This window comes from Oncorhynchus gorbuscha, linkage group LG02, assembly GCF_021184085.1.
Source record: "Oncorhynchus gorbuscha isolate QuinsamMale2020 ecotype Even-year linkage group LG02, OgorEven_v1.0, whole genome shotgun sequence".
NCBI lineage: Eukaryota > Metazoa > Chordata > Actinopteri > Salmoniformes > Salmonidae > Oncorhynchus > Oncorhynchus gorbuscha.
Window position 1 is genome coordinate 34051388 of NC_060174.1, and position 11536 is coordinate 34062923.

The following is an 11536-nucleotide window of genomic DNA, read 5'->3' on the forward strand; positions in this document are numbered from 1 at the left end:
AAGAGTAAACATTGAAAAGGTAATTTTAAAGTAATTTTTATCATTTAACTAGCAAGTCAGCTAATAACAAATTCAGATTTATTTATTTACAATGGTGGCCTACCAGGGAACAGTGGGTTAACCGTCTTGATCTGGGACAGAACGACAGATTGTAACCTTGTCAGCTCAGGGATTCGATCCAGCAACTTTTCGGTTACTGGCCCAACACTCTAAACACTAGGCTACTTGCCGCCCCAAATTGGCTTTATCTGGCACACCCTACGATTTTATCAGATCTTGACAAAACACTTCCAGTTTATACAGTTCTCCAAATTTGAAGAGCTTCATTGTCAATAGAGAACAAAAAAAAACACAAAAAAATAGACCATTTTAAATTTGTTCATTTTGTACATGAAACAATTACCCAAGATAAAGTAGTGATGGTGGCACAGGAAGATTGAAATGTTTGAAGATCAAATAAGAACTGAAAACAAGGCCTTAATTTCCCATTTTGAAGGGAATTGCATTAATTTAACCAAAAGGTCCTTTATTGAAACAGAAGATGGTACATTGTGACCTAAAATACTGACATGTGACTGACTAAAAAGTACACTTTGTCCAGCCTCTGATCCAGTGTTAATTGCACTAAAGAATCCCTGTGGGAGAGGCGAGCATAATACATTTTTTTAAAGCCTAAGAGGAAAACAGGATTTGAGAGAGCAGAGGACGAGCAACTTGCAGACACATTACAGTAGATGGAGAAAACTCAAACCTAACACAGGCAGGCAAACAACTAGAAGAGTTTAAGGGTTTTGGTTAACATTAACACATTTTCATTCAGGAAGTGAATTAAAGTTGAAATTGTGATTTGAAAAAAACAATTACAGCAAAAAATGAACACTTTCATTTCATCCCCTGATCGGACTACTCTTAACTTGGCATTACGAGTACAATTTGCACATGCCAATAACAATGAAACATTCAGTTTGTGGACTGTCGATTGTCAGCAAATAGTCAAAATATGACACATAGCAGGTTTACCAAACGAACACCAGGTAACAAATACAAAACATAGTTCTGAAAATATATTTAAGATTTTATCAGACTCAGTAAAAAGTGGGGAAGTGCACCAGAGAGTTCATAAGAAAATAGGATTTATTTAAAACTATGGCCAAGTATGACGTGGTACCCAGTCAAGTCTTGTGAAACACTTAGTCCCAAAGCACAATCGGAGCTTTGATGACTATGCAGTAAATAATTAGTTTTATCAGCATACATACACACATAAAACATCATGGTTATTCACCTAAATGTAGGAGTTTCAAGCTAAAAAGAACTTCATGTATACTCAGCAAAAAAAGAAACGTCCCTTTTTGAGGACCACGTCTTCCAAAGAATTCTTAAAAATCCAAATTTACTTCACAGACCACTGTAAAGGGTTAAAAACACAGTTTCACACTTGTGGAACGGTCGTTAAGACACTAACAGACGGTAGGCAATTAGGGTCACAGTTATGAAAACTTAGGACACTAAAGAGGCCGTTCTACTGACTCTGAAAATCACCAAAAGAAAGATGCCCAGGGTCCCTGCTCACCTGTGTGAATGTGCATTAGACATGCTGCAAGGCGGCACGAGGACTGCAGATGTGGCCAGGGCAATAAATTGCAATGTCCGTACAGTGAGATGCCCAAGACAGCGCTACAGGGAGACAGGACGGACAGCTGATCGTCCTCATAGTGGCAGACTACGTGTAACAACACCTGCACAGGATCGGTACATCTGAACATCACACCTGCGGGACAGGTACAGGATGGCAACAACAACTGAGTTACACCAGGAACGCACAATCCCTCCATCAGTGCTCAGACTGTCCGCAATAGGCTGAGAGGCTGGGCTTAGGGCTTGTAGGCCTGTTGTAAGGCAGGTCCTCACCAGACATCACCGGCAACAACGTTGTCTATGGGTACAAACCCACCGTCACTGGACCAGACAGGACTGGCAAATAGTGCTCTTCACTGACGAGTCGCGGTTATGTCTCACCAGGGGTGATGGTCGGATTTGCGTTTATTGTCGAAGGAATGAACATTACACAGAGGCCTGTACTCTGGAGCGAGATCGAGGTGGAGGGTCCATCATGGTCTGGGGTGGTGTGTCACAGCATCATCGGACAGAGCTTGTAAGCAATCTCAACGCTGTGCGTTACAGGGAAGACATCCTCCTCCATCATGGTACCCTTCCTGCAGGCTCATCCTGACATGATCCTCCAGCATGACAATGTCACCAGCCATACTGCTCGTTCTGTGAGTGATTTCCTGCAAGACAGAAATGTCAGTGTTCTGCCACGGCCAGCGAAGAGCCCGGATCCAAATCCCACTGAGCACGTCTGGGACCTGTTGGATCAGAGGGTGAGGGCTAGGGCCATTCCCCCCAGAAATGTCCAGGGAACTTGCAGGTGCCAAGGTGGAAGAGTGAGATAACATCTCACAGCAAGAACTTGCAAATCTGGTACAGTCCATGAGGAGGAGTTGCACTGCAGTACTTAATGCAGCTGGTGGCCACACCAGGTGCTGACTGTTACTTTTGATTTTGACCCCCCTTTGTTCAGTGACCCATTATTCCATTTCTGTTAGTCACTTGTTCAGTTTATGTCTCAGGTGGTGAATCTTATGTTCGTACAAATATTGACACGTTAACTTTGCTGAAAATAAACGCAGTTGACAGTGAAGACGTATTTTTTTTTGCTGAGTTTATTTAACCATCTGAAAAACACTAATACAATGCCACTCAGTTCTCTGCGAGCTGTATTTGAGCCTTAGGCCTAGGTACGCAGCAAATGTTTTCACCGTAGGGTAAAGTAAACAACTGTCAAGAAATGTGTGTGTGTGTTATGTGACCAGGCATGAGTTGAAGTATACCATCTTTATTGTAAAAATGTTATGTTCGTGTATGTCCCCATCTGCATTACCTGTGTTGTCTGACCAGATCAGAGTTCAGATAAACCACAGTAGCTGTGATATCATCTCTGTACATGCGTGCTAGGTCCTCAGGCAGAGCCAACATAGATGCCAGTTTCTCCTGGCAGAGCTCTCCATACTGCCCGGTGCCCAGGGCATGTCTGATGAGGTGTGTGGCAGCATTGGGGTCCAGGGTGGGCATGGCAAGGGCACGGCGTTTCCACAGCAGCTCTTGCATCTGGCCCAGGTTCAACTGTCTCTCAGTGGGGGAGACTGGAGCCTAGAGGGATGACGGTTTACGACAATAGAACTGATAATTGGATATGTGCACCTGGACAAAAAACACCTGTAAGAAGTTTCTCCCTAAAGCCCTCACACACACCCTCTCATCCTTACCTGTAGATGAATCCCACTCAGGTGTTCGCCCACCAGCCGAACCGCCTCCTCAGAGCTCATCTCGTCCCACAGCCCGTCAGAGCCCAGGATCAGGAAGCGGTCCTGCGGTCGGAGGCTGTGATAGGTCAGCTGCGGCGCCACGTCCAGGTAGGGCGGGCTCAGGTAGTTGGGCGGCGTGTACTGGTAGAGGTTAAGGAAGTCCAGTTCTATTCCAGACTCCAGGCTTTCTAGAACACTCTGCTGCAGCTCAAGGCTCCACTTGAACCTTACGTCTCCAAACGAACGCAGAGGCATCAGGATCTAGAGATCACGAGATGGAGAATTAGTCACACAGAATACATGCAGAGGTAACTATACTGTATGAGTCTGTCACCAGTGACCACCGTTTCTCTCTCCAGCGCAGCCTGGTCTTTCTTATGATATACAAATAAATCTACAGTATTTGATCGAACAACTATTATGTGATAGTGGTGGTGTGTTCTGACCCCCAGCAGCCTGTTGTCAGTGATCACAGTGTCCTTCTCCGAGGGGGGGTGCTGGGCTCGGAGCCTCTCCAGCTCAGCCTCGTTTTGTGCGTTGTGGTCCTGGGACAGGGGTAAGGCGCTCCACGACCCGTCCTCCTCCTGCACCCCCAGCACTGCACGGCAGTCACCTAAGTTTACGCCACACAATAGCAAATAACTTCATTTTCATCTGTGTTCAAATAAGAAAATAATAGTATAAAATGTTAATGTCCATTTGTTGCGAACGGGGTGTACTTTATGGGTGTCATTATCACAGACTTATCATGATACAATCCCATTATAGACAGCTTACAAAACATTAAGAACACCTTCCTAATATTGAGTTGCACTCCCTTTTGCCCTCAGAACAGCCAGAATCAGTGGGGGCATGGACTCTATAAGCTTCCGAAAGCGTTCCACAGGGATGCTGGCCCATGTTGACTCCAAAGCTTCCCACAGTTTTGTCAAGTTGGCTGTATGTCCTTTGGGTGGTGGACCATTCTTGCTCAACAGTTTCCCGTGTGTATTGTGATAAACCCAGCAGAGTTGCAGATCTTGATACCCTCAAAAAGGTGCGCCGGGCACCTACTAGCATACCCTGTTCAAAGGCACAAATCTTTACTCAATGCCCATTCACCCTCAATGATACACACAATCCATGTCTCTAGGCTTATCCTTCTTTAACCCGTCTCCTCCCCTTCATCTACACTAACTGAAATGGATGTAACAGGTGACATCAGGGGGTGAAGTTCGGTAACAACATCTCCACCCTGCTGATCCTCAACACTGGGGCCACATACTTGATTCAAACCTCTCTTTTAAAAAGCATGTGAAAAAGGTCAGTCCAATAACCAAATTCAACCTAGCTAATTTCCGATTTATACGAAATTGTTTGACTAGAGGTAGCAAAACTTTACTTCAAATCTATGATACTCCCCCACTTAACATACTGCTTGACTAGTTGGGCCCAAGCTTGCTGTGCAACATTAAGACCTATTCAGTCTGTCTACAAACAGGCTCTCAAAGTGCTTGATAGGAAGCCCAATAGCCATCACTGTTACATCCTCAGAAAGCATGAGCTCCTGAGTTGGGAATTTCTTGTGCAATACACCGATGCAGGTCTTGTATTGAAGATCCTAAATGGCCTGGCTCCCCCTCCACTCAGTACTTTTGTTAACCAGAAAACCCAAACATTCAGCAGCAGATCCACAAGGTCTGCCATGAGAGGTGACTGTATAGTTCCCTTAAGGAAAAGCACATTTAATCAATCTGCTTTCTCTGTGAGAGATTCCCATGTCTGGAATACACTGCCATCAGACACACATAACTGCACCACATATCACACTTTCACAAAATTCTTGAAGACATGGCTAAAGGTCAATCAGATTTGTGAACATGGTCCCTAGCTGTGTGTTGCCGCTTTCCATGTCTGTTGTCTGTAACTTGTGAGGTGTGGAAACACTTTGTTGCTTTTATGAATTGTGTCTTGCTGCTTTTTGTTCTATGTTGCTCTGTCTATATGCTACGCCTTGCTTGTCCTATGTTGCTCTGTCTGTATGCTACGCCTTGCTTGTCCTATGTTGCTCTGTCTGTATGCTACGCCTTGCTTGTCCTATGTTGCTCTGTCTGTATGCTACGCCTTGCTTGTCCTATGTTGCTCTGTCTGTATGCTACGCCTTGCTTGTCCTATGTTGTCTGTCTATGTTGCTGTTGTCTGTATGCTACGCCTTGCTTGTCCTATGTTGCTCTGTCTGTATGCTACATCTTGCTTGTCCTATGTTGCTCTGTCTGTATGCTACGTCTTGCTTGTCCTATGTTGCTCTGTCTGTATGCTACGTCTTGCTTGTCCTATGTTGCTCTGTCTGTTTGCTACGTCTTGCTTGTCCTATGTTGCTCTGTCTGTTTACCATGTCTTGCTTGTCCTATGTTGCTCTGTCTGTATGCTATGCCTTGCTTGTCCTATGTTGCTCTGTCTGTATGCTATGCCTTGCTTGTCCTATGTTGTGCTGTCTGTTTACCATGTCTTGCTTGTCCTATGTTGCTCTGTCTGTTTACCATGTCTTGCTTGTCCTATGTTGCTCTGTCTGTATACCATGTCTTGCTTGTCCTATGTTGCTCTGTCTGTATGCTATGCCTTGCTTGTCCTATGTTGCTCTGTCTGTTTACCATGTCTTGCTTGTCCTATGTTGCTCTGTCTGTATGCTATGCCTTGCGTGTCCTATGTTGCTCCAGCTGTTTGCTACGTCTTGCTTGTCCTATGTTGCTCTGTCTGTTTACCATGTCTTGCTTGTCCTATGTTGCTCTGTCTGTATGCTACGCCTTGCTTGTCCTATGTTGCTCTGTCTGTATGCTACGCCTTGCTTGTCCTATGTTGCTCTGTCTGTATGCTACGCCTTGCTTGTCCTATGTTGCTCTGTCTGTATGCTACGCCTTGCTTGTCCTATGTTGCTCTGTCTGTATGCTACGCCTTGCTTGTCCTATGTTGCTCTGTCTGTATGCTACGCCTTGCTTGTCCTATGTTGCTCTGTCTGTATGCTACGCCTTGCTTGTCCTATGTTGCTCTGTCTGTATGCTACGCCTTGCTTGTCCTATGTTGCTCTGTCTGTATGCTACGCCTTGCTTGTCCTATGTTGCTCTGTCTGTATGCTACGCCTTGCTTGTCCTATGTTGCTCTGTCTGTATGCTACGCCTTGCTTGTCCTATGTTGCTCTGTCTGTATGCTACGCCTTGCTTGTCCTATGTTGCTCTGTCTGTATGCTACGCCTTGCTTGTCCTATGTTGCTCTGTCTGTATGCTACGCCTTGCTTGTCCTATGTTGCTCTGTCTGTTTACTATGTCTTGCTTGTCCTATGTTGCGCTGTCTGTTTACTATGTCTTGCTTGTCCTATGTTGCGCTGTCTGTTTACTATGTCTTGCTTGTCCTATGTTGCGCTGTCTGTTTACTATGTCTTGCTTGTCCTATGTTGCTCTGTCTGTTTACTATGTCTTGCTTGTCCTATGTTGCTCTGTCTGTTTACTATGTCTTGCTTGTCCTATGTTGCTCTGTCTGTTTACTATGTCTTGCTTGTCCTATGTTGTGCTGTCTGTTTACTATGTCTTGCTTGTCCTATGTTGCTCTGTCTGTATGCTATGTCTTGCTTGTCCTATGTTGCTCTGTCTATATGCTACGTCTTGACTTGTCCTATGTTGCTATTGTCTATATTGTAATTGTTTTTAATAACCTGCTCAGGGACTGCGGTTGAAAATTAGCCGGCTGGCTAAAACCGGCACTTTTACTGAAACGTTGATTAATGTGCACTGTCCCTGTAAAAATAAAATAAACTCAAACAAGGGTGCGTTCTGAGCCCTCTCCTGTACTTCCTGTTTACCCACGACTGCGTGTCCATGCACGCCTCCAACTCAATCATCAAGTTTGTGGACGACACTAGTGTGGTAGGCTTGATTACCAACAACGACGAGACGGCCCACAGGGAGGAGGTGAGGGCCCTCGGAGTGTGGTTTCAGGAAAATAACCTCACACTCAACGTCAACAAAACAAAGGAGAGGATTGTGGACTTCAGGAAACAGCAGAGGGAGCACCCCCCCCCCCTATCCACATCAAATGGGACAGTAGTGGAGAGGTTAACAAGTTAAGTTCCTCGGCGTACACATCACGGACAAATTGAATTGGTCCACCCACACAGACAGTGTTGTGAAGAAGGCGCAGCAGCACCTCTTCAACCTCAGGAGGCTGAAAAAAATGTGGCTGGTCACCAAAAGCACTCACAAACTTCTATAGATGCACAATCGAGAGCATCCTGTCGGGCTGTATCACCGCCTGGTACAGCAACTGCTCCGCCCACAACCATAAGGCTCTCCAGAGGGTAGTGAGGTCTGCACAACACATCACCGGGGGCAAACTACCTGCCCTCCAGGACACCTACACCACCCGATGTCACAGGAAGGCCATAAAGATCATCAAGGACAACAACCACCCGAGCCACTGCCTGTTCACCCTGCTATCATCCAGAAGGTGAGGTCAGTACAGGTGCATCAAAGCAGGGACCGAGAGACTGAAAAACAGCTTCGATCTCAAGGCCATCAGACTGTTAAACAGCCACCACTAACATTGAGTGGCTGCTGCCAACATACTGACTCAAATCTCTAGCCACTTTAATAATGGTAATTGATGTAAAAATGTATCACTAGCCACTTAATATAATGTTTACATACCCTACATTACTCATCTCATATGTATATGTATATACTCTACATTATCTACTGCATCTTGCCATCTTTATGTAATACATGTATCACTAGCCACTAAACTATGCCACTTTATATACCCTACATTACTCATCTCATATGTACATACTGTACTCTATACCATCTACTGCATCTTGCCTATGCCATTCTGTACCATCACTCATTCATATATCTTTATGTACATATTCTTTATCCCTTTACACTTGTGTGTATAAGGTAGTAGTTTTGGAATTGTTAGGTTAGATTACTCGTTGGTTATTACTGCATTGTCGTAACTAGAAGCACAAGCATTTCGCTACACTCGCACTAACATCTGCTAACCATGTGTATGTGACAAATAACATTTGATTTGATTTGAATAAGGGATCATAGCGTTCACCTGGTCAGTCCATGTAATGGAAAGAGGTGTTCTTAAATGTTTTGTACACTCAGCGTATATCCCACCCTACCTGCATTCGCCACATGGATCCCCTCAGTGCCCACGTGGGCAACACAGGCTGTGGAGCCAGCAAACGCCACCTAGTTGGATGTGTTAAACACAACAGAGAAAGTCAGGGGAGAATTGCCACCAATCCATTGCCACAATAAGTTAAAGACACAGGCAATAGCATTGCTGATTTAGGTGAGAAAATGTGAAATTCCTGATTAATCTTGAATGAGGTGGACGGCACACACTCACACCTGTATGGCAGTACTCCTTATCAGATCGCTAGAGTGTGGGACCTGGGCCTCCAGAGAGATGTCTGTGTCCAGACGCTTAAAGGCATAATACAGAGCATCAGGCAGACTGGGAGGGAGGCAAGGAGGATAGAGGGTTGGAGAGACGTATAAGAACCAGAAGACAAAAACAGTTGGTTAACAATACTAATCAGAGAGATGAGTCAGGCCCACACCTCATGCCATGCTCATTGTCTCACAACGTCCACACACAGCCCCACCTCATTCCGTCGCCGTGCTCCTCGCTGTCCAGAAGCTCCTGCCAGAAGACCCGGAGGTGTTCTACGTAGAGCGAGGCTGACTCTCTGTAGTTGTAGTCTCCGTGGTTTTTGTACCACTGTAGGATGGGAGGGACAGGCCTGCTCTGCTCCATGCAGTGTTCCAGCTCCTCAAGTCCTCTCTGGGACATCATGGCCACTGCCACATAGTACAGCAGACGCTCACTGACCGCCTGGGCACACGCCCAGCCACCATGACCATCAAATACCCCGAACAGCATGCCCTTAGTCTGGGGAACATAGACTGTCAAACATCCTGGATAACATTCGCGTAGTCTGGGGGAGAGAGAGGGAGGAACTGGGGGAGCATGTTAGGCATTCTCCTGCTTGTTTGTAACTAGCAACACACACACTTGTAGGCAGGTGGCTGCGCTGCGGCGGTCCTCGTTGGGGGTGTTAGCTGCCAGCTGGTTGCTTTCAAACTTCCTCACAGCACTGAGACCCCGGCCATCAAACTCAGGGATGCTCACTGCCTGGGTTAGACAGAAAAATAGGATGTATTTAAATAAGTGGAGAATAAATTATGCCTAAAACATGTTGGTTAGGGGTGAGCCATGCACCTTGGTGCAGACAGGGTGTGAATGCAGACCATATACAAAAATCACTCCATGGAAAAATACTAGACTGTACTAAATAACTAGATCAACAACCTTCATTAGACAAAGGCATTCTCCTGCTTGATGGCTTATATGAAGGGTTTTCGGTCCTGAGAAAGCCCTGCCCAATGCCATCACACCTGATTCAAGTACCCAAGGGCATTAATGATAGGTTAAAACAGGTGCAATATTGTTGTGCATCCTGAAGTGGCCCACATACAGATGGGAAATGAACACCCCTGTTTTATATGATTACGTAGTGATTATTATAATAAGTGCTACCTGCTCGTTGGCTCGCAGGATGCTGCTGATCTGGACACGGCTCAGCTGAAAGTCCAGGTCCTGACGGGTGGAGAGGAAGCGCATGGTGGCCCCAGACCTACACCTAGCACCAGACACAGAGCAGCCCCAGGAGGAGAGGCAGGCTCGCTGGGTCAGACTGGGCCACTGAGAGGGGGAGGGGCAGGAGGGTATGGAGGTGTAGAGGGCATGATGGCCAAAAGAGAAAGACAGGAGAAGGAATGGATTGACATAATGACAGGCCAGCATTTACATCGATAGTGCAAACGTTCGCTCCCTCCAAGGGCTGCAATCCAAGTCATCCATTAATGTTATTTAGTCTACTTGCTGAGTGCAAACACCTGGTTTCCCAGACAATTGCCCTAAACCAGTCACTGATTGAACGCTTTGGTGTTTCTGATTTCTCAGACAGCACCTACCTGGGGAGAGAGGGGGCTGCTTGTAGCTCGCAGAAGGATGCGGCCACACACATGACTAGACATCAGAAGGCTTGAAGATGAGAGGCTCTGCTGTGCCTCAGACCTAGAAAACAGCGGCTAAGCAATAAAATGTCTGCAATTATCACCTGCACACCTGACTAAGCTTATCAGATTTGGGAGTGGAAATAGCTAGCTACTGTAACGTTTGTCGTTCCAAGTAGAGCGCGGACACAAGATGCAAGCACTAACGTTATAGCACATGTTTGGTGCAGCTAGCGCTAATTTGGCTATGTATGTAGATTGCGTGTGGAAACAAATTCAGGTAACGTTCGCTAGCTAGCTAAAATATAAACAGAATACAGTAACCTGCTAGCCTACATCAGATCGTGCTCATTAGTTCACACATTGTAGCAACGTTATGCAACGTCGCTAGCTAACGTTACTTACACAGTTTAGGTTAACTTTAACAGTTAATGCTACGGTGTGCTTAGATGAATACGACCAAACAGACTGCCGGTGTTAGCTAGCCACCACTGATGTACGCAGAATAGCTAGCGAAGTTGTCCACCGGATGCTTGCAAGCGATACTTAGATAGCGATATTTATCGGACGTATAATAATGAATCAGGTATCTAACGAGTGAAGAAGTGTAAATCAAACCATTCTCAGATCGACTGCTGCGGTGTGTGCCAGCTGCCCAAAAGAACAAGACAGGTAAGCTACAGCTTGCCTGTCATCGACACCTTCTTCTTTGAGATTGGGGGGTTGACGGCTCGCATCCAACTGTAAAGGTGCATACACTGCCAACTACTGTACTGGAGTGTGAGGCCAGTCACGTCATACCTACATTTAATTATCTTCAGTCCGGTTCCTATAAGAAAGTGAAATAGAGCCCTAGATACCACTTCTAAACCATACAGTTCACAAAATATCACATGTTCCACCATTTCCTCCACTGAACACTCATCACACAGACCTGTTTCATGTCGCTCTATCATCCACAATGTGGCATTCAAACCTCTATGCCCATACCTTGGTCTGCTCCACACAACATCCTCTCTCCTACATCCCATACTCCCCACCTCTTCCTCAACTGACCGGTGCACATGATACAATTGCCTTTCCTTACTACTAGAATCCCACTACCTT

At 45.8% G+C, this 11536-nt stretch overlaps 1 protein-coding gene across 2 annotated transcripts; it reads right to left on the minus strand.

Moving 5' to 3' along the window:
* Window positions 1-2507: 2507 nt before the first annotated feature.
* pdp2 (putative pyruvate dehydrogenase phosphatase isoenzyme 2) lies at window positions 2508-11171 on the minus strand. 2 transcript variants are annotated; one of them, XM_046308022.1, is made up of 10 exons: window positions 11048-11171; window positions 10388-10490; window positions 9951-10115; window positions 9426-9545; window positions 9016-9302; window positions 8759-8864; window positions 8527-8596; window positions 3815-3981; window positions 3330-3629; window positions 2508-3213 (listed from the first exon to the last, which is right to left on the minus strand). In XM_046308022.1, the coding sequence occupies exons 2-10, from the start codon at window positions 10448-10450 to the stop codon at window positions 2941-2943; spliced, it is 1551 nt and encodes a 516-aa protein (XP_046163978.1). In that variant the 5' UTR covers window positions 10451-10490; window positions 11048-11171; the 3' UTR covers window positions 2508-2940. The 2 variants fall into 2 exon arrangements, with proteins under 2 accessions (XP_046163978.1, XP_046163968.1); XM_046308012.1 differs by having other exon boundaries at window positions 10835-11121.
* Between the last annotated feature and the right edge of the window lie 365 nt (window positions 11172-11536).

Excerpts from the sequence above, each read along its gene's own strand:
- pdp2 (XM_046308022.1), bottom strand. The coding sequence starts at position 10,450 with ATGTCTAGTCATGTGTGTGGCCGCATCCTTCTGCGAGCTACAAGCAGC. Across the intron at positions 10,116-10,387 it reads GCAGCCCCCTCTCTCCCCAG|TGGCCCAGTCTGACCCAGCG; the intron begins GTAGGTGCTGTC and ends TCCCCCTCTCAG. Across the intron at positions 9,303-9,425 it reads GCGCAGCCACCTGCCTACAA|ACTAAGGGCATGCTGTTCGG; the intron begins GTGTGTGTGTTG and ends TATGTTCCCCAG.